Below are 24,673 nucleotides of genomic sequence, written 5' to 3'. Positions count from 1 at the left end.
CTTTCTGAAGGCTGCTCATCTGAAAGAATGAACATCCAGACAGAAAATCTTCTGGAGAAGCAGAAGGTCCTAGGTAAAGTGGCCTGAATAAATCACTAAATGGCACAGGGCCACTTAATCGCATGTAAGGCTTACAAGTGCTCTGAAAAGTCGGCGTTACCCCCATTTTACAGAAATGGAAACAGAGGGAGAGTTAAGCCACTCACTTTGCCCCCAGATCCCACAACTAAGCAGCAGCTGAGCTGAGATTGAGGCCAGAGCCCTTCCCATCATTTCACTGCCATAGGCAACCGGCCTTCAGAGCGGTCAGTGCTACTCACACCTGACCCACGGCCGGAGCGGGACAGGCTGTGAGACCGGAGGTGCCAGCTACATCAGGACGTACAGGGAAACACTTTACAAAGGAAAACCATCTAGGTCACTTTCATTTTTAGTGAGCTCTCCCCGGGGCCGGCGACAACGCCGCCCAAGGCCTACTGTGCGCGGGCGGGCGCGCACACACACGGGGCCCTCGTGAACACATGCTCCCAGGCCTGGTTCTTCGGCAGCAGGGCCACTCTGATGGTTTGTTTAATCAAAAAAGGAGACGGGGAGCCCACACAGACCTTGAGTGTTTAACACAAACTGAAAGATCAAAACCGGGCAGCTGCCAAAAACACTGGCAACTTTCACACCACAAGAAAGAGGGGAAACAGCTGACCTGGTTTCTGCCTTTAACGCTGCGTCTCTGGCAGTCATGCAGCTTTGATCTTTCAGGTTCTAAGTGGAGAGAAAATAGTGACCCTCTTCCACTGGAGAACGGATGGTGAAACCACACACCGCAGCCTACTTGCAACAGTCTGGAAAACCCGTGTTTTCCGGGGGCCAGCACAGAAGGGCCCAGGATTCATCAATCCACAGCTTCTTCTAAAACCCACACGATGGTAAAATGCTTAGTTAAGCCACCCACCGAAAACGAAAGCAGCTTTTCGAATCTATTACCTCCGAGAATTCGAGGTTGGATACTTGCGGCCTCAGCTAGGCCCTGGCGCCCTGGCCTCAGTCTCCCCAGGGGAGGAGTCGGGAGCGGTTGCTGGTTCCTGACCAATGAGGTCAGCGTCACCAGGGAACTGATTAGAAATGCGAATGGATCAGGAACTCTGGGAAACGGCTCCCAACAGGGAGGGTTCTAGCAACCCTCTGGCGCTGCTGCTGAGCGAAGCTGGAGAACCACCATTAAGTAGGTGTGGGTGTGGCCTTTTAACAAGTTGCAGGTTCTGCTGGGGCTCCTGGTCCACAGACGGCACCGTGAGGACCTCTGCTCTAGGGCAACGCTTCTCAGACTTTAATGGGCTGACTCGTGCCCTGGGGAAATGGAGATTCTGGTTCAGCAGGCCGAGGGGACAAGGGCCTGGGAGCCTGCATTTCTACGAGGCCCCAGATGACTCCACCTGAGGGCAAGGCAAGACTAGGACCCTAGGGATGCAAATGAAACAAACTGCGTCCAAGTGGTCTGTAAACCAGAATCGGGAATATACAGGTATTGATGTAGTTTGTCAAGGTTTAGATTTTAAGGAATGACTAACAAACAGTGGAAATTCCCAAAGGGAAATGCACCCAGAGAGGCTGGACCTGGCATTTATCTCCAGGTCCCAGGGAGGCAGGGGCCTGAGTCCTGGCTGGGCCAATGACCAACAGGAGGAGACCCAGGACGCCCAGCCCCCCAGCTCACAGCCCCCTCTCTTCGGGGCCATCAACCTCCTCCAGCCCCCAGCCCCCTCCCCCGGGGCCTAGAAGTAGGCGCCAGTCTCTCCCATCACAGAAGCCTCCCTTTGCTCACCGTCTCCTCCCATCAGCAGCCTCCGCCTGGAGCAGCGAGCTCCCGCCGTCTCTCCTTCTGCCCCTGCACTGTCCCCTGCCTGCGCGGCAGAGTGACTGTGGCGCCCCCGGCACCGAGGCCAACGGCGCTCATCAGTCACCCTCCTCCCGCCCCTCCGCCGTCCGGGTGCGGCTGACCCTCCGCCTCACTCACACCCTACTGCAGCCTGTCTGCACAGCACCCCTCGGCTTTGGCAAAAGGTTTTAAAGTCTGAGGTGCCCTACATCGTGGCGGTTGTTCTTTTAATAGCCAGCAAGTGAGCGAACACACGGTGACAGAAGAAAACAAACACAAACCCTGGTTTGAATTCACTAATGCTTGCAAATGATTATCCTATAACAGCACGTCCTCCACGCACTTGACAAGCTGTTAAAGGCAAGTGCAAGGAATGTGTTCGCAAACTTTGCCAGGGGCTTAGATGCAGACGGACCCTGTGGTGACCCGCAGGCCCCCAACCCACCCCTACCCAGGACCCAAGCACCCAAGGCCGCGAGAGTCGCCGCCCCACCTTGCAGGGCCGCACCCTCGGGGCTCCGTGGCGTTTGTCCCGGGGCCTTCCCAGCACACACAGCATCCTAATAAAAGTGGCCCAGACGGGAGCAACGAGCGCTTACTGCCCTACTGCCCAGAGAGCCGGGCCACCCCCAGCAGGCGATCAGTCGCTCTTCTCAGCTGAGCTCTCCTCCTGGGCCCAAGGCCTTGTTCCCACCCTGTCCTCTCCCCCATGGCTTTTCCCACTTTCTCTGACCTCAAGGAGTCAGCGTACCGCAGCGGTTACAATGAGGTGGCACTGCCTTTCCAAAAAAAAAATAGTATCAAAGTACAATTTACACATAGTCGTGGCTGTGCTACAACCAAACACAGGGCTCTGACAGTAGCCTTATTGCTTTTGTCGTTTTGGTCAAACTAAGGACATGCTTTCATTTTGGTCAAGGATCTCTGAGTGTCGGAAGCAGCTTGCAGTGTTGAAGCCTTGTGAGTCTCAGAGCATTTCCAGCCATGCATTAGGCCAGATTAAACAACTGGTGGCAGAGATTTCTAGGTGTCCAAAGTAACTGTCAGTAGGTCCATCCAGGAACTCTGTTCCCCTAGAGAAGGCCCAGCCCTCAAGCACTCCTCACTCAAAGCTTACAGACTCCGGCTCTGCTTACAAGCCTAACAAGCTGATTATCGTGTTCTCCAGCTCACAGCGCTGTGGTACAAGGCACCAAGAGCGGTAGAAGCCAGCAATTAGCAGGGAGAAGGGTGTCAGAATATTAAAAAGCAAATGTTGAAAATGGGAACGCCGACGGTCTGGCACCAATCTAGGGGCAGGTACTCCCACACCGCAGGTACCAGGCACCAAGAGTTTCTCTAGATGTCAGCGCTGCCCCTTAATTTATGCCCCAAACAACGGTAAGCCTTCCTCCCCAGAAGATAAAATATGACCAGTGCCCATGTTGAATAAGAAAGAAGGTAAGACATTTTAAAACAGACTCACAGACATAGAAAACAAACTTACAGAGGGGAGAGCGACAGGGGGCAGGGGTCGGGGAATAGATTAGGAGTTGGGGGTTAACAGATACACACTGCTATACATAAGATAAACAAGGACCTACTGTACAGCACAGGGAACTCTACTCATGGAAAAGAATCTGAAAAAGAATAGATATATGTATAACCGAATCACTTTGCTATGACTGAAGCTAACACAGCATTGTAAGTTAACTCTACTTCAATTAAAAAATGCTTTAAAAGAAAGAATGTAATACATTTTAAAATATAAGAAATTTTCAATAGAAGAAGTGAAAAGAGAAGAAAGTTTACGGGAGCACTGAGGGTGAGGACCTCTGCTAGAGAGAGCTCTATGCTAAGCAACGCGATGAGCTTTATTAACGTGGGGAATCAGCTCCTGTCGACCGACGGTGCTGGGAAGAGAGCGCCGCCATACTGCCAACCAGCAGGTGGGCAGGCCTCCCCGCCGGGCCCTGCGAACATCCCAGGGACAAAGCCACTCTCTCCTCAACAACCTGACTAGCTCTTCACTCTTTGGCTATAATGTCTTCCAACTCCAATCACTTGTGTAAAGGAAAAACAAACAAATGAAAAAAACATGACTTTTGTGCACGTTGGTCAGTGGGACTTTCAGGTTCTTCTTTCCGGGTGAGTGAAGTGAAATTCCTCAACCCCAGGGCCACTCTTGGCTCTCGCCCTGGAACTCCCTCCTGGGCTGAGCCTCCGCCGGCCCCTGCCCTCACCTGGAGCCGGTTCTATGGACCAAGAGTACATATCTCACAAGCAATTCTCTGAAACCAGAGACGAAGATGACATACCTGTAAATAACCTTTCAGGAATGTGCTTTCATGCAGCCGTTCATTAAAAGGCCACTTCTTAACACAGAAGTGGCCCTGGAAAATCTTTCCAGGATTCTCACATCCATCTGGTAAGAGGAAAAGAACCAAGGAGACTGGCCTGACTTTACAACCAGCCTAATTTCACACTTGTTAGATTTCTGGAGCTGCCTTGTTTTTCCCTTTATCCTGCATTACTGCAGAGGAATTCACAGACTCTCTGAAAGTGAGAATCTCACCCTTTAGTAACAAAATCTCACTTTATATTAAGCTGGCCTTTCTTTGGAGACATTCCAACTGCTTTATAAACATTCTTTCATGCTGAAGAGCAGGTAGGTGGTAATCATTATTCTTTCTAGACAAGAGGTAGGATTGAGAGTCTTGGCCATGCAGAACTGAAATGTGTTTTGAACGCCTAAGGAAAAGCAAAAGCAAGGCTTTAAAAATAAGAGATAGGACAGATGTGACCAAAAATAGGAGTAAGAATGGTATACAAAATACCAAAAAAGGAGAATTCTCCTATAATCAGCTCACTCTCAGCGACAGCTTCTTAGAAGCAGCCACTTGGCGTCCTTATGGCTGCAGACCTTCAACACCAGCTCTGGCCTGGAAAACCCGGCCCGGTGAACATGAATTTGGGCACAAATAAGGTATTTGCTGGGAAACAGGATCAAAAACCCTAACTCCATAAGGTAAAAGCAGAAACTACAGTCATGCACATGGACTTAGAGCTACTGTCTTCCAGGCTTTAATAAGTTACCCGATCATAACGACACTGAAATGTCACCTGTGGGGTGGTTTCTAATTCACAAACAACCCTCCCGCTTATCCCTGTCATCCTGATGCTGGCCGGTGAGGCGGGAATGGTTTTCTCACACTGTTTTAAGGTGAGGAAACTGAGGTGTCTGTCTGCTCGTGGCTGCAGCAGTTCGGCCCGCTGGGCATCTCTCTTTATGCTACACTTTACCCTGAATTGCCTTCCCTTCCGTTCTGCCCCCTTTTCCCCCCAAGGAGTTGACAAGGGGCCTTAAATCCTTTAAATACCACAGTGGGAAGAGCATGGGATTGGAGTTTTCAGACCCAGATGTGGCCCCTCACCTGTCCCTTGCCGGCTACGGGCCCCATCTAGGACGGAGGTAACGTGAGGGATCTCGTGCAGCGGGCAGGAGGACTCAGCGAACGAGGAAGAGCCAGTGCGCGGAGCTGACGGTGCCGCGGGCGCCCAGGGAGTGACGGCCGCGGGTAAACCACTCACTGCAGGGAGGGGGAGGACAGCGAGGCCTGGAGGGGATTTCTGATGTGCCCACAGGGGCAGAGCCATGGGGTAGTGGCCAGTGTGGCAATGCACCCATCACAACGTCCAGGCCCTGCTCTGCTTTTAGTTTTGCGGAAAATCAAGAAATGAAGGGGCTGCTCTTGTCTAACTGTGCAGCTGCTCATGTTAAAACTGAGGACAAGCTACTTCGAGTAGGATTCCACCACGTGGAGCGATGCAGGCGGGGCCCTTGCACACCTGGAGGCGCACGTCCAAAAGCTGGCAAGGTCTCAGACCTGTCCCGAGAGAGATTAGCCCTTTAAACCGGGGCCTCAGTTACCTAATCTACAAAGTGGGGACAACGCTGATTCACCTCATGGGATCGTTACAAGGGTTAAATAAGCTAAGGTGTGTAAAAGCAACTGGCTGTACTTCTTACAAAACCAGGCATGGCGTTATCATCTCCATCTTACAGCTGAGAAAACCTGAGTGGAGATCAGCCGAATGAAGGAACATACCAGAGCTAGCTGGCTGGGGAGGGGCGACCCTGGCCTCCCTTGCCTCTGTCTCCAGGCTGCCTGCTCAGTTGCCGTGCTAGGGCTTCCCTCTGCCATCCCCTTGGGACCCCTTTCACTGCTTTCCTTCTGGTTGGATCCTGTTCCCTGACTCACACGTCTTCCTCTTTCTTGGCTTCCCTCTTCATGCTGCTAAAGCACAACCTTTAGGAGTTTCAGAGAAATGACGCTTGGGAGCAAACCTTCTCGAGCCTTGGGCATCTGAAACATCTCTAATTCTAATTTCATGCTCAGGTGGTGGGTCTCATTCCAGGTTAGAATTATGTTCCTCAGGATTTTAGTGGCACTGCTCCGGGCCTTCAAGTTTCCAGGGTCACTGCTGAGACACGGATGGCATTGTGATGCTTAATCCTCTGTGTGCTTTCTGAAAGCGGTTAAGATTTTTGCAATTTCACAGGGGGGTGCCTTGGGGCAGGTCTTTTTCCCTTACTGTCCTGGGCCCTCCCATCTGGAGACGAAAATCCTTCAGTCTCAGGAACCATCTTTTGTTCTGTTGCATTCACGGCATCCTCCTCTGTTTCCTATTCTCTCTTTCTGAAAACGCCTGTCAGTTGGATACTGGACCTTGAGAATTAATCCTTGACATGTCTTTCATCTATTTCCCACTCTTTTGTCTTTTTTGGTCCTTTTGATCTATTTTCTGAGAGATTTCTTTTACTCTAACCCTTCTCATAGGATTTCCAATTTTATATTTTCTTATACTGATTGTCTCTCCCCTTTTTTAACGACAAGCTTCATCCCATTCTCTCTTCTGATTTCTCTGAGGAATTAAATATAGTTTCTTTAAAGTTTTCTTCTGCTCTTTGCATTGTCTCTGTTTTCCCCCAAGTTCTTTCTTCTGTTTATTTTGGTCTCTTTCTTTCTGGAGGCCATTCATTCATATTTAAGAGGGAGGCACGAAGCAGCTGGCTGGCAGCTCAGGGGGCGAGGAAGGGGCTTACCCCCCCGAGGGTCTGGGAGATGAGGCCGCAGGCTGATTTTACACTAGACGACCCCCGACACGTCAGCAACTATAGATCTTCCCCAGGACCATGCAGCTTCCCCAGTTTAAAAAAAAAAAGCTCCACTGTGACTCAGTGGTGAGGCCCTAACAAGCCATGTGCCAGTGTCCGGGCAGTGGGGCTGGAAAGGGGCTGGGCTCCACTGTGTGCTCTGCATGCTGTCAGCCTGTTTGGGGCAGTGATAAATGGGCGACAAACTTGACAAAGGCCCCAAGAGATTCCAAATTAACCCGAGTAAAAAACTTAAGCACAGCAACGGCTTTTTATATTTACCACTTCCAAAGGAAACACTTTACAAGTGAAGACAGGGAGAGAGACCGAGAGCCTTCATGATCCGGTTCTCTCCCCTCCTCCTTATTAACTCATGCATTGTGTTCCCTTGCTTCTGCCCTTCTAAGAGCAGACTGACAGACCCGCCATCATCACCGCTTCAAGAATGATGAGCTATTTTTTCACTTGTTATGAGCTTGCTGACAGGAGAAATGAAAAAGACACTGTTGTTTGCGACCTACACAGAAAGCATTATTGAGTTCTTGACCTGGTATGCTTGTCCATGACCTTTGGGAGAAGCTGGGGAGAAAAACAGGAAAGAGATGCCGGGACCATCCCGACGTACATTCCCCTTGTGGAAGAAACCGCTCAGCAGGGTCCCAAACCCCCTCTCTGCTCCATTCTTCAGAACTCTGCTCCCACAGTGAGGACGGCACAGGGCTGCCAAGTGCAAGGAAGAGTCCATTCACCCACGTTACCAAGCACCTACCGCAGGCGAGAAGTACTCAGTCCGTATCTCCACTACTTAAAAGGTGAGACTTTTCTTAGGCTCTGCATGTGAGAGCATAAAAGGCCTTTAAATATTCACGGTAATTTCTGTGCTCTGATTATAGGTTACCTTGCTGTGTAAGACAGGTCTGAAACATACTTATGAAATATTGTTAAGTTTAAATACCTACTATAATTACCAGAAACAGACTATTCGACACAGTTTGGGAGCTATTGAAAATCGAAGTCAGAGGCCCTTAAGAAGACGAATGCATTTATCCATTTTGAGCCTCAGCTGAGCAGCTTTAAAATGCCGAGTGAAATTTGAAAGTCTTGTGAGAGTAAAAATCACAATTCTAAAATTTATTCCAAAGTGACCTCGCGTGTATAGGAAAGACAGTTTTTTTAGGTACCACAGGAGCTATGAAACGTATTGCTCGTGTACCAAACAAACCTTAATTACTGTCTAGGGAGCTACCTTCCCAACTCGAGCAACTTCGGGCCCCTCCCATGCTGCCCGTTCACTGCGCGCGATCATGACACTTACCAGGTTTTTGAAAAGCGCTGTCAACTCCTTTGTAAACACTGAGAACTTCAGGAAGGCGCTTCCTAAGTCCGGGTCATCTCTGCACACGCAGTTGCCCCCGAACTTCTCCAGAGCCTGGGTGTACTGCTCCTCGTTTTCCACGTGTGCTGCAACAGCAACGGGAGAGGTGCTGTTAAGGCCTCAACCGCTCTAGCCCTGCCCCCCACCAGGTTCTTACTTGTGGATAGACTCGAACACATTTACAGCCTGAAAATCTGAGAAAAGCCAAGTCACACCGCGAACAGAAATAACTCTGCTGTCCTGACAACCACCCGTGGTGCCAGCGACAGATCCCAAAGAACAAGCACAAGGACCAGGAGGGAGAGAGCCTCGCACGAGTGCCACAGCCTCCAGCTCATGGGATGAGACCCCCGGGGACCCCCATGCTTCCCCATCTCCTAGGACTCCTCCGTAGCCCACACGCTGGCGGGAGACACAGAACAGACCCAGCCCTCTCCTGGAACCCAGCAGCCGGCGTGACGCTCACCCAGCCGCGTGCCCTAGCTTCTCCTTTCAACACCGGAAAAGCCACGGTCCTCGGAGCACAGGCCACAGGCCAGGGCGCCTCTGCTCGTGACACGTCCTCTGCCTGGGGGCCCTTCCGTGCCTCTGCCCCACGTCCCTGGCACCTTCCTGGACTTGCGCTCAGAGTGTTACATTCCAAATGTCCAACTGGTAAGCGTGGTTCCCAACACACTGGAAGTGCTTCCAGGGTAGGGACTAAGTTTTATTCATCTTTGTGCTTGAAATATAAGACAAGACGCATGTCGTTTGATCAGAAAAAGCAAAACCTGGTCATCCATCTGAAGGTATTTTACCATCATTAGGCTTCAAAGCAGCACCTTAAAGAGTGAAAAGCCCGGATTCTGGGTCTCCAGCTCTGTGGTTCCCAGGCCCTGTTGGACATTGAAATCATACACGGATCTCTGTCAAACTGTAGAAGCTGGAGTCCCGTCTCTGAGTCAGAAGCTGGGGTGGGAAGGGGACACAGGTAATTCTGGTAAGCCAATGTGGCTGGACATGATTCCCTCACTTCCGGGTCAAGCATTTTTAAATGAATCCAGCCAGTCTGTAATAAAACAACTTCCTGGCATGGACACTTGATTTCTGCTCCCTCATCGCTCCAATCAGAAATGTAACACGGCGACTGTACAGGCACATAGTGCGGGCGGGAGGGCGTGCGTGCGTGTCACCTTGCATGGGGACTCCACTGGGCAGGGTCACACACCCCTCTCAGGCTGCCCACGTCTTCAGAATTCTGCTCCCACAAGGAGGACGGCACAGGGCTGCCAGGAGGCCACACAAAGCGTTAGTGCTGCAGCTTCTTCGCCAAAGAACAGATCCTGAAAAGCCCCTGGCAGTGCCCCAAACAACTCCTCAGGGCAACAAAACCACTGTCGGCAGTGCTAGTGCCTGGGCCTGACAACTGGAGCACACAGGGGACATGTGCTTGCGGAAGGCGGCCCTGGGGCTCAGCCGGATTTCAGGATCCATGGACGGTGTGTCCACCGATCCTACCAGGCAAGCACTTTGCCCTCGACTTCCGGGGGCATTTGGGTGCCTTAGGGGATGCCCGTGTGGATCTAACAAACACACGAGAACGTTAATTTCACTGTTTAGGCCCTTCTCCTTCTTTCTATTATTATCATCATCTTTTACATCCCAGAAAAGAGCCTGAGAGTTCTGGATACATTAAATGTATTTCTGAAACTATACTCAGCAAACGACTTGAGGCAGAAACACACACACACACACACACACACACACACACACACAGCGTGACGAAGGGGTGGCAGAGCAGGAAGAGCCCTCAGAAGGTCTGGGCTTCAAGCCTATGCCTCCCAGTAAACGTGGACAACCTGGTAACATAGCATTTACTCTCTCTGGCGCTGTCTCAGCCACGTGAAGGACAAAGACCCCGCTGGGAGATGCTCACAAGGTTAAGGTAAGAATCAAAGAATGTGAGTGAGGATATGCAGTTCAACCACACCCAACACATACATGCCCACCAGAACTGACAATACTTAACAGCAGCACAGATGTCATCTATACTGAGCACAAATGGTTTCCATATGTTTTTTCCTAGACTTCACAACTTATATATGACATGCATTATTTCTCACAATGCTGAAAGGAAACTGGGACTCAAGATCAAATAACCTGTCCTAGGAAACAGGGCCAGAAAGTGGCAGAGCTGTGGTGCAAATCCAAATCTGTCTGATCCCGAAGCCCATTTGTCCCCCACTCTACTACACTGATGTGTGTTTCCTTCTAAAAATAGCTTACCTTGCCAAAACCAAAAGTACCCAAGTTTTAGATTTTTAAAATTCCATTTCAGAGGCGGATCAGTTACACCTATTTTGCTCGACTTATAATTCTAGAACATGTGGTCAACAGTGAAGGGCAGCTCCTTTCAAACCACACGCTATTTTATAACTATTTCAAAATTGGTGGTCAAGATGTGGGCAATTCCAGTGTGGTTTTGGAAGGGCGTGGCAGCCACAAGCAGACATCTGGTGCTGATGTCACTCCCCTGGGAGAGAGAAACAGGAATGCGGAGGCTAAAGTCACCTCGGGAGCCATGTACTGCCTTCAAAATGATGCTGGACCCTCACAGCTGCTCTAGATGAGCACCCAGAGGGAAGAGGGAGAGAATCAGCTTCAGTAAAGGCTATGAGGTGGCCTACAAGCCTTTCGTTCAATTAAACTTAGTAACACTATAAGGTGTCAGAAGCATCATCCTTACTACCTGTTGAGTGAAGTGGGGTTCAGAGGGGTTTAATGATTTGCCCAAGATCACACAGCTGGAAGAAGGTGGGGAAGGGTCAAATCCATCCTGTGTTCACGCAGGCTGCCCCCAGCCTGTGACAACCTTGGAGAGAGGAACCTGCCTTCTCTCCACGGGCAGTCCACCAAACCGGCACAGAGGAGAAACAGCCAGCGAGGCTTCCGGTTCTGGCACCAAGAAGGACAGATGCACTTCCTTTCATCCCTTCTTCTGGGCCTTTCAAGTGACCACCTGGTATTGGTCACGTTTTTTATAAAAATTCTTTCCCTTTTAAATCTTCAAAATAATGTGCTGATCCCAGCAACCCCAGTGGTGATCAATGAGTGTTCTGGATCATCATTGTCACCATCATCTCATGTATTTATATTTAAAGCATTTTGATCCACTGTGATCACTATTTTCTGATGCTCAAACTGTCCCAGCTTAGGTCAGTGGGAACCTCTTTACGCTGATCCAGTTGGGGTTTCTAAGACAAATTTCTCTTCTTGCAAACAACTTTGAAGCTTCTTGATAATGACCACAGCCCCGAGTCTCTCCGTGTCTCCCTGTAACAGCTTGCCTGGTGCCCACTGTCAGGACAGTAAACACCCTGTAACTACATATTATCCGACTGGCCTCCTGGTCCATGTTACCCAAAGTCTGAGATGTCCCTACTAGAAAGTCCTTGAGTGTCTTTATTTTCCTTTAGCCAAAACTAAATTTAAAATAGGAACCTAAAATAAATGGCTAGGGAATAAACTTTCTGGAAAGAACCCAAACTGGCTCTATCATCTCTTATTTACAGAACTGTCAAAGCTGTTCTTCTAAAAAGAGCTCCCTCTCCCACCTCCCCCTTATTTAACTGTATCTTTAACTCTGGTTCTTATTAATGAACCAGACCCAAGAGTCTTTGATGTGGGAGGGACTTGGGAAAATGAGAACCTGAGTTGCTGAGACCACAGCAGACAAGACCCCGTTTCTTCCCAGTTCTAATCCCACAGCCCTCCCATTTCCCACACCTCACTACACAAAGGTCAGACCTTCCACCAATCCGTTCAAAGGGATGAAATGAAAGACTAACAGAAAAATCTGCTATGGAGCCAGCGAGCATGTGCACACATTGCATTTAGAGGTAAGGGTTGGGCCTTGTTGTGTGCCTTCTAGTTTACTTGATTATGTCATTTTTAAAAACTGATACCAAGAAGAAGGCCCAGTGCATATAGTTCAAGCAAAATTGTTGGATCCAAACGGGGAAAAGGCAGCCTTTTTACTCCTACTCAATGGGCCACAGCATGGCGGGGGAGCCAGCCACCTGCCCAGTGCTGCCGAAGGACAAGAAGGGTCCCACAGCCAACTCACCTCAACCACCTTCAAGTCTACCTGAATGTCTGCTCCTCACTGCCAGCCCTGCAGCGGGCTGTGACGGTGCACTGGGTGTACACAAGACGAGTGCGACCAACGTCTCAGGACAGATGCACCAACCCATGCATGATGGCCTGTGACGTGCTGGGGCCGAGGATTCAGAGACGCCAAGAAGGGGACGTTTGAGCTGGGGCTCCAAGGTCAGCTGGGAATTTCCAGACAGAGATGAGCAGGAACAGGAAGCTATCAACCCCAGGGGAACAGCGAGGAGTCCTGTGTGTTCAGAGGCTGAGAACACTTTCTCAGTCTTCAAGCCCCCGCCTGCACACAGCTCCCGACGCAAAGCCATCTCAGGGCAGCACCAGTCTCACTGTCCTACCCACCCGGGGCCACTCGTGGGTCTTTACAGTCCGAAGGATCCTGAAAAGAAACCCGGTCCAGAGACCCCTCTTTACAGACAAGGACGCCAAAGCTCAGAGAGGGCGCTGACTTGCTCAAGTTCACACAGCTAGTTTGCAGCAGTTCGAGAACTAGAACTCAGCTTTCCAGGCTCCCAGTCCGCGCAACTCCTCCCGACCAGGCGAGGAAGCGTTTCCTCATTTAGTCGTCACATAGTCACTATTCTCGGCTCTAGGCTGACACAAACGTGCTACAATCCTCCAGCCAAGCACACGCACTGGTAATCCGAAGTCCAAGTGCCCTAACCAGAGACAAATGGGGGTACGTGTCGGTGGGGGGGTGCAGCCTGACGGTGCTTGCCTTGACCAGGACCCTCCAACCCCCCACTCCTGGCCACGCAGGGGTCAGGCTGAGGCAAACTCATCCGCAGACACTGCACACGCCAACCATCCACACGGACAGCTCCGCCAAGGGCGCAGTTTAGGAGAGACATATGTTCTCTGCAGTAGAGCTTTACAAAGACCCTCCCTAGATGAGGATTAATATTCAAACGTGAGCCACAACTGTAATGTCAGGATAATCTGCACGACTCAATGCCAAAGAGGCCAGGCCACTTCCCCTCAAGCTGTCAGCCCCGAACATCACCTGGTTTCAGATCTAACTCTCGGCAAACAGCTCCTGGGAAAGCAATTTCCTGGAGTCAAAGATAATCCCCACTTCTTAACAGGATCTCTACCCTGTGAACACCTCATGGGAGAAAACCATTTTTAGAACTTTATTTCTAGACTCATCCCAGATAAAAATCTTTCCATTCACAATTTGGTAATCTGCATAAAAAGTTTTAAAAACATTTTTTGCCATCCCCTCCCACTTTTAGAAATCTATCCTAAATAATCAAGTGCTCAGAGATGTATGTACAGAACAACTGATAAACTGAAAATGTATTAAGCTCCAACAAAATGGAAATGGTTAAATAACAGTGTCTCTACAAAATGGAATATGATGTAAGCTTTTAAAATCATGATGTAGGAATATGGTCGGGATAGAATGCCAAGTGAAAAAAAGGCAGGGCACAGAACTATATATTTCATCTCAATTTTGTAAAAGGTAAAATGTAGGGAAAGGTCAAAAGGAAAGGACATCAAAATGCTAAGGTGGTGATAAAAGAGCAGGCGCTCGGCACCCGGCGGCTGGTGCACGCCAGGTGCTTTCCGTGCATCGTTGTACCCTCCTTGAGGGGCATTTCGCAGAGGAAGGGACAGACTGTGGTGGCGGAGATACCTAGGCCAGGCGGAAGCTCCGAATGGCCAGGGTCACAGCCCAGGGGGCCTCAGACCAAGAATGCAGCTCGGCCCCTCCCATCTCACAGAGGGTGGCATCTGGCCGGGCTGTGACTTCGTTCTAACGCTTTTCTGAATTTTTTAAATGTTCTAAACTATGCTCATATTATCTTTATAATCAGAAAACAACAACACAAGGAATAAACAAAAGAGAGAAACCTGAAATGTCAGCCCCAAGGGCTCAGTTACTTTGGTTCTCCATGCCTACTGAGGATATCCGAATCTGTCTTTCTCCACCAGTTTCTCCTGCACAAGTTGACATGATAGAGACAGCCTTTGCAACCTAACCTGAGCACCTGCATCGTCTCTGGTAAAACACGAGCACCCACCACCAAGGGTCTGATGAGAATGCCCGTCCTATTTCACAAGCCCTCAGGGCCCCGCTCAAGCCGGGCACGTGGAAAGATGGCCTTGCCCCTGGGGCTTCACCATCACCATTCCACCACTCTCTCCAACACTCTGCACTCCCCCTACTTTCTTTTCATTTTTTTTAAATAAATTATTTATTTTTGGCTGCGCTGGGTCTTCGTTGCTGTGCGCGCGGTCTTTCTCTAGTTGGGGCGAGCGGGGGCTACTCTTCGTTGCGGTGCGTGGGCTTCTCATTGTGGTGGCTTCTCTTGTTGCGGAGCACGGGCTCTAGGTGCGTGGGCTTCAGTAGTTGTGGCTCGTGGGCTCAGTAGTTGTGGCTCGCGGGCTCTAGAGCTCAGGCTCAGTAGTTGCGGTGCATGGGCTTAGTTGCTCCGTGGCATGTGGGATCTTCCCAGACCAGGGCTCGAACCCGTGTCCCCTGCATTGGCAGGTGGATTCTTAACCACTGCGTCACCAGGGAAGTCCCCCCGCGACTTTCAAAACTTCATGCAAAACTCATTTCCATCAAGACTCTCCTGGGGCGTCCCCTCCGACCTTACGGAGACCTCATGGTTGTTAACACGGGATGTACCTGGACTGGCGATGTCTGGCACAGGCAGCCAGCAACGGAGTTAAGAAGGTCAAGGTGTGGGCTGACCATTAAAATGTGTAAACTGTTGTCTGTGATCACCTGATATCCTTTGATCCTGCCCTATATGAAGGACAACAAAATGACACTTGGAGTCTGTGTGAATAACTGAACACAACCCCAGTTACTTCTCGATAAAACTCCTGCAGCAGCACACCTGGGGGGACGGGGGGCGGTCAGGAATCAAGACTGACCTACTGGATGATGTACTGTTTACACTGGTGCTTTCTGTCCCTCTTTACCTATGTTGTAGGCTCAGAGGACAGAAACCTATCAACGTTCAACGTTATTGATCCATCCTGTATTTCCTGAATACCCCATCAGTCGAGAACTTCCCTGGATGTCGGGATAGAATCCAATCGTGGTGAAAGCCTATTGTGCCGCAAGCACTAACGAATGCAAAGATTCAGGACATGGAGCCCCTGCATCCAAGGAACAGCTTCCAATGACAGAGACGCACACACCAATCAATTTGGCGCAAAGACAGGTTGTAACGAGGATGACCCTGGAGGAATTCGGGGTGCCTGGTACGGCCAGAGCACGGGGAGAGTCCACAGATGACGTGGCTGGAGAGGCAGGAGAGGGCCAGGGGAAGGACTTCATCCCAGGCGCCCCCAAAAGGTTGCAAACTGACAGGATAAGACTTGCATTTAAGAAAAGTGAAACTGGAAGGGACAGAGATGAACCAGGCTTGGTACCAGCCAACGCACAATTTAGCAAGACAAAGACAAATTAGCAAGACAAAGATAAACATGCAATAACAATCCACGTGGTATACATTACAGGAGGTGGAAAAGAGGACATTTTCTGGGGCCTGCTGACAGGAAAGGCTTCTCAGAGGAGAAGCTTACAGGAATTTTCCTTCAGAATCCAACAGAGCATGAGATTAAAACTGGGCTGCCAGCTGCTTGCCTCACCCAACTCGCCTTATCCTAGGAGCTCCTTCAAGTCAGAGGAGACAGGGGCTCCTGCTAATGAACTGGCAGGGCCCCCCCGTGAGCCGGGAATCCCCAGAGGCTGGGCAGGCACAACAGGGAGGTGAGTCAACATCTGCTGGAGGTGGACCACCAGCGACTGGAAACTTTACATCGATCACACTGACGCCCTTTGTTGGCAAAGCCATCTGATGAGCTACGTTACAGGACGTGCGTGTGGCCACTGCAAGTTGTGCTCAGCCTTTTCCCCTCTGTTTTCACCTCACTGTACCTGAGGGATATAATTCCCATCACTTACAGCAGGCGCCCCCAGCCCACCTCCACGGAGAGCACAGCAGACCAGGAGAGAAGTGACTCCTGTGGCCTCAGGGACAAGGAGCCCCTGGAAAATCAGTGGTCTCAAAGCCCATGTAACGACAGCCATTCAGGGAGGGGAGACTTCACCCATTTACAGAGTCTCCTTCATCTGCCCCACAACTCCGCAGGATTTTACAGATGAGGAAACATGTTCAAACATATTTGCTGAATAACGTAGTCAGTGTTTTACAGTAAGTAAGGCAGATAGCCAACTCTGTGATGGTATCCCCATCCACAAACCATGCGGGTTTGGCTACATCAGTGGTTCTTTAATCTTCTCATTATCACAGACAACAACAAAAATGAGAAGAACGCTGTGGATTATCTTTTCAGGAAAAGGTATCCTTACATAATTTTTTGTACAATTTTTGGGATACAAGGACCCTTTAGGCCTGTCCATAGACCCAACACACCAGGTAAAAAGCCCTAGCCTAGATGAGCATAAATCCCCTACCAAAAAATATGATGACTGTGTTAATCACATTTAATTAAGTATGATCATATTTGATTATGTACGAACCACGTATGATTCAAGTTAATACTTGGGACATTAAGTCACAAATCTCAGCGTTCCTTCGGATGAGCTATCCTTCCACGATTAATATGCTGACTACAGCTGCCGGGATTCCACAAATTAGCCTTCTAAATTCCAATCACTATCCTTAGCCATCAGAGAAGAGACAACTAGAATCTCAGAGCCTCATCACTGGAGGACATCTCAAGGTCTCCGAGTCCACGTCCCCACCTCCCCCTGCAACTTCCCTAGAGACAGAAGGCCACCAACCAGCCCTCTGCCGGAACCCTTCCGACGACCAGCTCACCGCTGGGGCTGCTCCCCCAGCTAACTTCTCCCTCAGATCTGAGTCAAAACCTACTCTCATGAAACTACGCAGGAGAGAGGAACAAATAACACGTCTCACTTCCTCGTTCCAGAGGAAAGCCTTCAGATTCGCCTTCTCCCACCCTCCCCAAGCAAAGACGTCCTAGGTCCTTCCAACACCCCTCCTACCACAAGGTTTCCAGCTCTAACATGAGCTTCCTCCTAAAATGTTGCTCTTGCAACACAATAGTGGGACAACTAACTACCTTTTTTAGCAGCACGACATACTTCCCTAAGGTCACCTGTGCTCACCTTTGGCATGTACTGGCTCTCACTGAACTTGTGGCCAAGCAAAACCACCTGGAGCTGTTTCATCAGCCATATGACATCCAAGACGCTCCTATGGCGTTACTGCTCGGTGCTTCTCCCCTGCGCACCCCCGCTCACATCCAGGCAGTGTGGTGCCGTGGTCACAAGTAGAGACTGGGAAGCAAATCTGGTTTTGAATCTCAGCTCCTCTAACTGCCAGCTAGACGGCCCTGGGTCAATTACTCCTCTGTGCCTCACTGACCTCGTCTGTAAATGGAGTTACTGATAGTACCTAACTCACAGAGTTGGTGTGAGGATTAAACTTATGTATTTATTTATTAGCACAGTGCTTGGCCTACAATCAACACTTTATATGAGTGTCAGATTTTTATTATGTTTCCACTCTTAAATTTATGAAAGTACATCAATACAGATGTACTTTCTTTGCTTTATCATCATTTGTTACAATCTATTCTTTTTTTTAATCACAGATATGGTATACACATCCTTTGTATCCTCAGTTTTATTGTCTGAAGACTTCATCATAAGCATTTTTCTTCATGTTGCTACATAACCATAATTCCATCAAGTAGCTATATTCTAATTTAGCTATAGGAGGCTTTCAGTTTTTCACTTTGATAAGCAATGCAACAATGCAATGAGCATTCCCAATAAAGATTTTATTTTTCTTGATGTGCACGGCCAAACTGCTTTCTAAAAACTCCATGCACCAGCTTTCAAGGCCATAACAAAGTAGCAGAATACCAGTTTCACTTTATTCTTGACAAACACTGAGGATTATAATTTAGTTATTTTCTTATGTAACAGGTGGGAAATCATGCCAGACATAGTACCTTCTTAACGCACAATGAAATTTCACTTCCTAAACAATTACATATATTTCTTCTGAACTGCTCTATCCTAATTATGATATGGTAAAGGAAACAATTTTGTGTTAATTTAATAGCCACATTCTAATTAGCATTGCAAACAACAGGGAGAAACACACACAAAAATTCTCATTTTCTTCTGTAGGTAGAAGATGGTAAGGGTTTGAGGGAAAATTAGCATTTCTTTCTTTGTATTTTTCATTTCTAGGATGTGCCAATTTCTCTAAAAAAGGGTAAAGAAGGGATATCCCACTCTCGGTAAAAATAGCTCCACCAAGTCTTTAAGATACAGTAATTCTAGAGAAGTGAAAACCAAAGTCTTTTGTTGCTTCCTTCTTGATAAAGATGAATTTTTCCACCCACTGATATGTCAAATAGCTGAAAAATGTTAGCATCAACTTCCTGGGGGGAAAAAAAAACACCTATGAGCTGAGACAGAGATTAGGAAAGTTTAGACTAAGAACAGTATTAGAATAAATATGAACTAGGTTTTTTTTGTTTTTTTTTTTTAAAGAGGTCAGATAGCAGTCTATTGTAAGTGGGAAAAATTACTGTAGAAACAGTTTCTCAACAAATCATCATCATAACTGCTTTTGCAAACCTGTACACAAGACATTCTAGAAAATACATCTAGCTGTGTTGTTATCCTTTTGAAAACTGGGAGCAAACATAGTATACTTGCTATTGTGTAAGAAAAGTATTGTTTTGCATATATTGGGAACATACTGATAACCTTTTGGCTCAGTCCAATGTTTAAAGTCGGGGCGGGGAGGGGCAGGGTTGTCTAAGGTGGTATTTTCAAGACCAGCAGCTGCAGCATCACCTGGGAACTTATTCAACTAGCAAATACTCAGGCTCCATCCTGGACCTACTGAGCCGGAAACTCTGAGGGTAGAGACCAGCAATCTGTGTTTTAACAAGATCCCCAAGGGACTCTGGGGCGCTCTCAAGTTTCAGAACCGCAACTCTAAAACGGGGATTGGCAAACTTTTCCTAAAAGCAAGAGAGAGATATTAAAGGCTTTTGTAGGCGCCAAGAGGCAATACTGAGGTTATTGGGTATATATGTGCTAAGATGCTAAAAACCATTCTTAGCTCACAGGCTGTAAATAACATAGCTGGCTGCTCCAAGGCATCTCAACCACTCCCCCGCCCCTTCTACATACATAAATCTGTGTAAATCCTGTTTACCCCTAAAATTTTAAGTCCATCTCTCCTACACTAAGAGGAGAGTGTAAGAACTTACAGCAGAAACGTAATAACATACAAATGAATATTACTGACACGTACTATGTGTCTGCCGGCCTCTGTGCTGACCACTGCAGGGACACACAGGAGGTACATTTGCAGCTGTCACGCTGTTCAGGTGTCCAGAACCACATCTGTCACTTTTTCATGTTATCTCAGTTACTCGTCACTAACAAGCCCATGAAATATTAACATTCTCCTTTTACATATGAGGAAACTGAGGCTCAGAAAGATAAACAACTTCCCCAGTGTCACAGACTTTCTGAGCGGCACCACCAGCTTTGACCCCAGGGCTCCTGGATCTTAACACCCATGTGCTCTTTATCCTAAACCACACCACCTTTCAGAACGGGTCACGGACCTCAGGGCTTGTCATCGAACTGGGGGGCAAAGACCAACAGACATAAAACTATTTATAAAGAGCAAGATTTGAAGAGAGAACAGAGTCTGCATATTAGATACTCTTTCAGTTTTGGCTGAAAGAAAAATCAAAACTGACTCAACCTCAAAACTCACAATTCAGAGGGGAACTGGGTTCAGCAGAATACTGTCCCCTCCCCGACAAAGATGCCCACTCCTAATCTCTCGAGGCAGGGATATTATGCCATCTGAGGTTGCAGATGGAATTCAAGTTGTTAATCAGCTCAACTGGAGATGGGAAGATTATCCTGGATCATTGGGTGGGCCCAATGTAATCACAGGTCCTTGGATGTGGAAGAGGGAAGCAGAAGAGTCAGTGTCTGCTAGGGACTGAACTGTGTGTCATTCCCCTCCTCCCCCCAACCAAATTCATAGGTTGAAGCCTTAACCCACAGTATGATGATATTTGGGGGGTGGGCCTTTGGGAGATAATAAAGTTTAGATGTGCTTAAGAGGGTAGGGCCCTCAAGATAGGATTAGTGTCCAGAGCCCGCTCACTCTAGCATGCCTACGCTCTCTGTCTCTGTCTCTCTCTCCTCCTCCACCACGTGGGGACACAGTGAGAAGGCGGCTCTCTGCAGGCCAGGGAGAGAGCCTTCACCAGGACAAGAGCAAGCCGGCACCCTGATCTTGGACTTGCAGCCTCCAGCACTGTGAGACAAATGTCTGTGGTTTTAAGCCCCCCAGGCTGTGGTATTGTTATGGCAGCCCATGCAGACTAAGACAGCGTCAGAGTGATGGAGCGTGAGAAAGACTCCACCAGCCATTGCTGGCTTTGAAGATGGAAGGAGGCCCCTATCTGAGGAACTCAGGGGCCTCTAGAAGCTGGAAGGGGCAGGGAAACCTCCTTGTTTCCAGGAAGGAAGCCAGCCAACACCTTGATTTCAGCCCAGTGAGGCCAGTTTGGACTTCTGACCTCCAGAGCTGTAGGTGAATCGGTGTCATCTGAAGGCGCCCCGTTGGTGGTAATCTGTTACAGCAGTCACAGAAAACTAGTAATACCGAGAGTTAAAGGAGGCTGACACCGCGTCAAGTCTCAGCTTGATGGAGATAGCTGGGAAGGCCTTCAACAGGCGCCTGGGACAGGAGCGCGTGCGTACAGACCAGGAGCAGGGCCAGATGGGAGACTGTGTGAAAGACACACATACGGCTGTGACACGCTCGTGCACCAGGGAGCCACCGGTCAGCCTGGAGCAGAGAGAGACCGCGGAGAGCAGGGCATCACTTAGAGGTCAGCTGGGGCCAGCCCATGACCAATCAGGACACTTGGCAGAAAAGTCCTGCTGGCACATAAATTAAGGAACATGAGACACGAAAAAGTACACAGCAGTGTGAGGCATAAATACTAAATTATTTTCACTGTTCTTTTAATAATGCATAAAACGAGTGTTCTTCCTATGCAAGCAGTCGCCTAAGGATGTTGAACACTCTGATGATGGAACCACTACGGGGACTTCTCCTGGAACTAACGGCACTCAGAGCCAGAAGGATGGTAGTTACAGCGCTCCTAACCGACTGTGGTCGCCAGCAGCTCAATCCCTTACTGAATATGCCTGGCTTATTTCCGACATCTAGTTCTAAAAAAGTTTAATCTATCCTTAAATTCCCCCACTAAATATATTCAAAAGAATGTGCTACTAAAAGCAGTTCTAGAGAAGAGATCCAAAATGCTGTGAACGATGTCAGCAACTCACAGGAGAAGGTACAGGGTTTCCTCAGGTGACTGTTTTGAAGGAGACAACACTTGTTCTGAAATAAAGACTTCAGGATCAGGATTCTGGCTTTAAAAAAAAAAATTCAGATTCACAGCCTTATAATAACTCAAACTTGGCATGATATAAAGATGGGTAAAAGAGGCCCCCTGCAAGGTCAGGCTGACGGTCAGCCTGCTGTGTGTGGTACCTCAGAAAGGACACAGGCTGGTGTCCAAAATGCCATGTTAAAATTCCAGAGCAAACGTCTCAACTTCCTGAAGCCTCAGTTTCCTCCGATCAAGCAGCAAAATGCCACTTCAAGCAGACAGAAAAGCATGTGCAGAGGGAAGAGGACACGAAACGTGGCACGCTGGGGCAAAAGGCAAGTCGTATCAAAGAAGGGCGCAGAAGAGTTGGGAGGGACTCCGCACAGGTAGCCTGGGCCCAGGTGATGCAAGGAGCTGGGACCAAATCTGGTCTTCTGCCAGGTTTACAACCCCGAGGCTCGCGGTGGGAGCGGTTAAGGGATGCGGTAGTCGTTTCACAGGCAAAGTAATCTGGAAAAGGTTAAGGCCAATTTCCTCACAATTCGCTTTAGCACATTAAAGTCTATGGCTAGTCCTGAAGGAAGAAAAACCTGTTCCCCGTGCTTTAGTCCAATTTCCCTAAAATTCCGGAGCCCACAGAGGCCTTCCCCATCTCTCCCAGGCTCTGGAACGTCACGAACATCAACGTGGACCAGAAACACTCCAGAGTTGTGAGCAGAGAAGCAACGCCACTGAGCTGTGTTTTAGAAAATGACTCTGGGGCAGGTAAAGAAATGAGGTTTATGGCACACGCTCAGCAATCCAGGTCAGAAATGCAGATTAGCCACGAGTGGTGTTAAATTCGTAAAGGCCAGCTTCCTGACACCAAAGTGTTTATACCTTCCCCTTCTGATGTTTGTTTGCTGAAAACTTCCCCTTCCGGGTGCCGGGCCAGCCTCGGGAGCCACTCAAGTCCTTCCTCAAGGCTGGCGGCAGTCACATAGCCAGCGTTTACACGTGACTTCATTTTATTTCTGATCAGAACAACTTCTCAACATAGGGTTTTAAGATCACTTTTGAACCTGGTCAGAATATGAAATATCCCTTTTATACAAGCCTTAAATTATAAACTCAAAAAGCCCAAGTGAACACAATAAAAAAGAAATCTCTTAAGATCCTTTTTGAAATCTGCTGTTTGTCAACAAAACTGAGCATCCATCTCTTGGTGGTTTCTTGACGTCTTGAGGACAGCCCGTCAGTGCCAGCACCGTGGGGGCCTCGCAGCAAGGCGGCCGCTGACCTCAGCCCTACCCGGCAGGAAGCTGAGCTCCAGGAGCATCAGAGAACACCTGCAACCCTCTGCCCTCAGGTTCCGCTTTGTAAACCGAGAACAAGTCTTTACAACGACTTGCTGTAAAGATGAGCATAAGGTACAGAAAGCCCAAGGTACGCAGGAAGTGTTCAAAAACATGAAACAATCATTCTTCTCCTTGTCTACCCCCCACTTTATCCAGGAAAAGAGCTTTTCCGGGGGTGACCACCTTTTCGGATACTGCAACACCCGTTTCAGCAAATCTCAGTGCTGTATTAAGCGGAGGGAGTTTTATACTCTTGTCTTTGATATTTACTTTTAAATAGAAAAAAAATTAATAAAAATTTCCCTACACATTTACTTCCAGTTAGGTGTTAGTCACTGAAAACTGACTCTATTTCCTTCTTTCATAAAATCAGTGGTTGTCAGGTAATCAGTTAATATCTATATACTGGCAAGCTAAGCATGGTGGCGGTTTTTGTTTTTGTTTTGTCACTTGTTTTTAAAAAACTGTAGAGGATAAACAACAAGGTCCTACTGTATAGCACAGGGAACTGTATTCAATATCCTGTGATAAACCATAATGGAAAAGAATATGAAAAAGAATATATATATATGTATAACTGAATCACTTTGCTGTACAGCAGAATTTAACATAACATTGTAAATCAACTACACTTCAATAAAATAAAAATTTTAAAAAACTGTAGAGGACTTTGAAGAACATCTACATGGGGGTTTCTCAACCTTGGCATTACTGACATTTGGGGCCAGATAATTCTTTGTTGGGGGCTGTCCTGTTCATCACAAGACCTTCAGCAGCATCCCTGGCCTCTAGCGCGCGCACACACACACATACATATACACACATACATACATACATATACACACACACATACACACACACACACACACACTCTCTCTCTTCAGCAGTTAATAACCAAACTGGGACAAATCACCCTGGCTGAGAACCACTGATCCCCATTCTAACCTAAATGACTGTTTTTCAGACAAGGAAACCAGGGCTAAAAGACGTTAAGTAGGAAATACGTTAATATAAATGTTTCAGACATTACATGAAATTTCTAAAAATCTTATATGTTCTGGTATAATGTTATAAGTTATAATTCTAGTTATTACTATAAAATGTATATCTCAGAAATAACTAAATTTCCTTGTCAATTGCATTATTATGAACTTTCATCAAATCTTTAACCGTGGTCATTTTTAAGTCTTTTGTCATTTACAGACAGTTCTGGGTGTACTCTGATGCTTTTGCAAAAACGTTCCTATAAAAGGGTTTCATCTTCAAGGATTCATGGAAAAGACTCTGACAAGTACAGGTTTCTGGTAACTAACTATACTGCTGAACTGAATGAATAAGCATTTTCAGAACTCTAATGGAAAACCGATGAATTCATAAAAGTGCTAACA

The 24,673-nt window shown here is 48.1% G+C and overlaps 1 protein-coding gene across 6 annotated transcripts in view; it reads right to left on the bottom strand.

Annotated features, from left to right (window-relative positions):
- Window positions 1-24,673, bottom strand: part of ASAP2 (ArfGAP with SH3 domain, ankyrin repeat and PH domain 2) — a 159,059-nt gene that overhangs the window by 76,887 nt on the left and 57,499 nt on the right. For all 6 annotated transcript variants that reach the window (XM_061210425.1, XM_061210426.1, XM_061210427.1 and 3 more), the window contains exon 3: window positions 8,326-8,471. In XM_061210425.1, the coding sequence (XP_061066408.1) occupies window positions 8,326-8,471 (146 nt within the window). The remainder of the gene's footprint in view (window positions 1-8,325; window positions 8,472-24,673) is intronic.

The sequence above is a fragment of the Eubalaena glacialis genome, chromosome 14, assembly GCF_028564815.1.
Source record: "Eubalaena glacialis isolate mEubGla1 chromosome 14, mEubGla1.1.hap2.+ XY, whole genome shotgun sequence".
Taxonomy (NCBI): domain Eukaryota; kingdom Metazoa; phylum Chordata; class Mammalia; order Artiodactyla; family Balaenidae; genus Eubalaena; species Eubalaena glacialis.
This window is presented reverse-complemented; position numbering and strand designations above follow the sequence as displayed.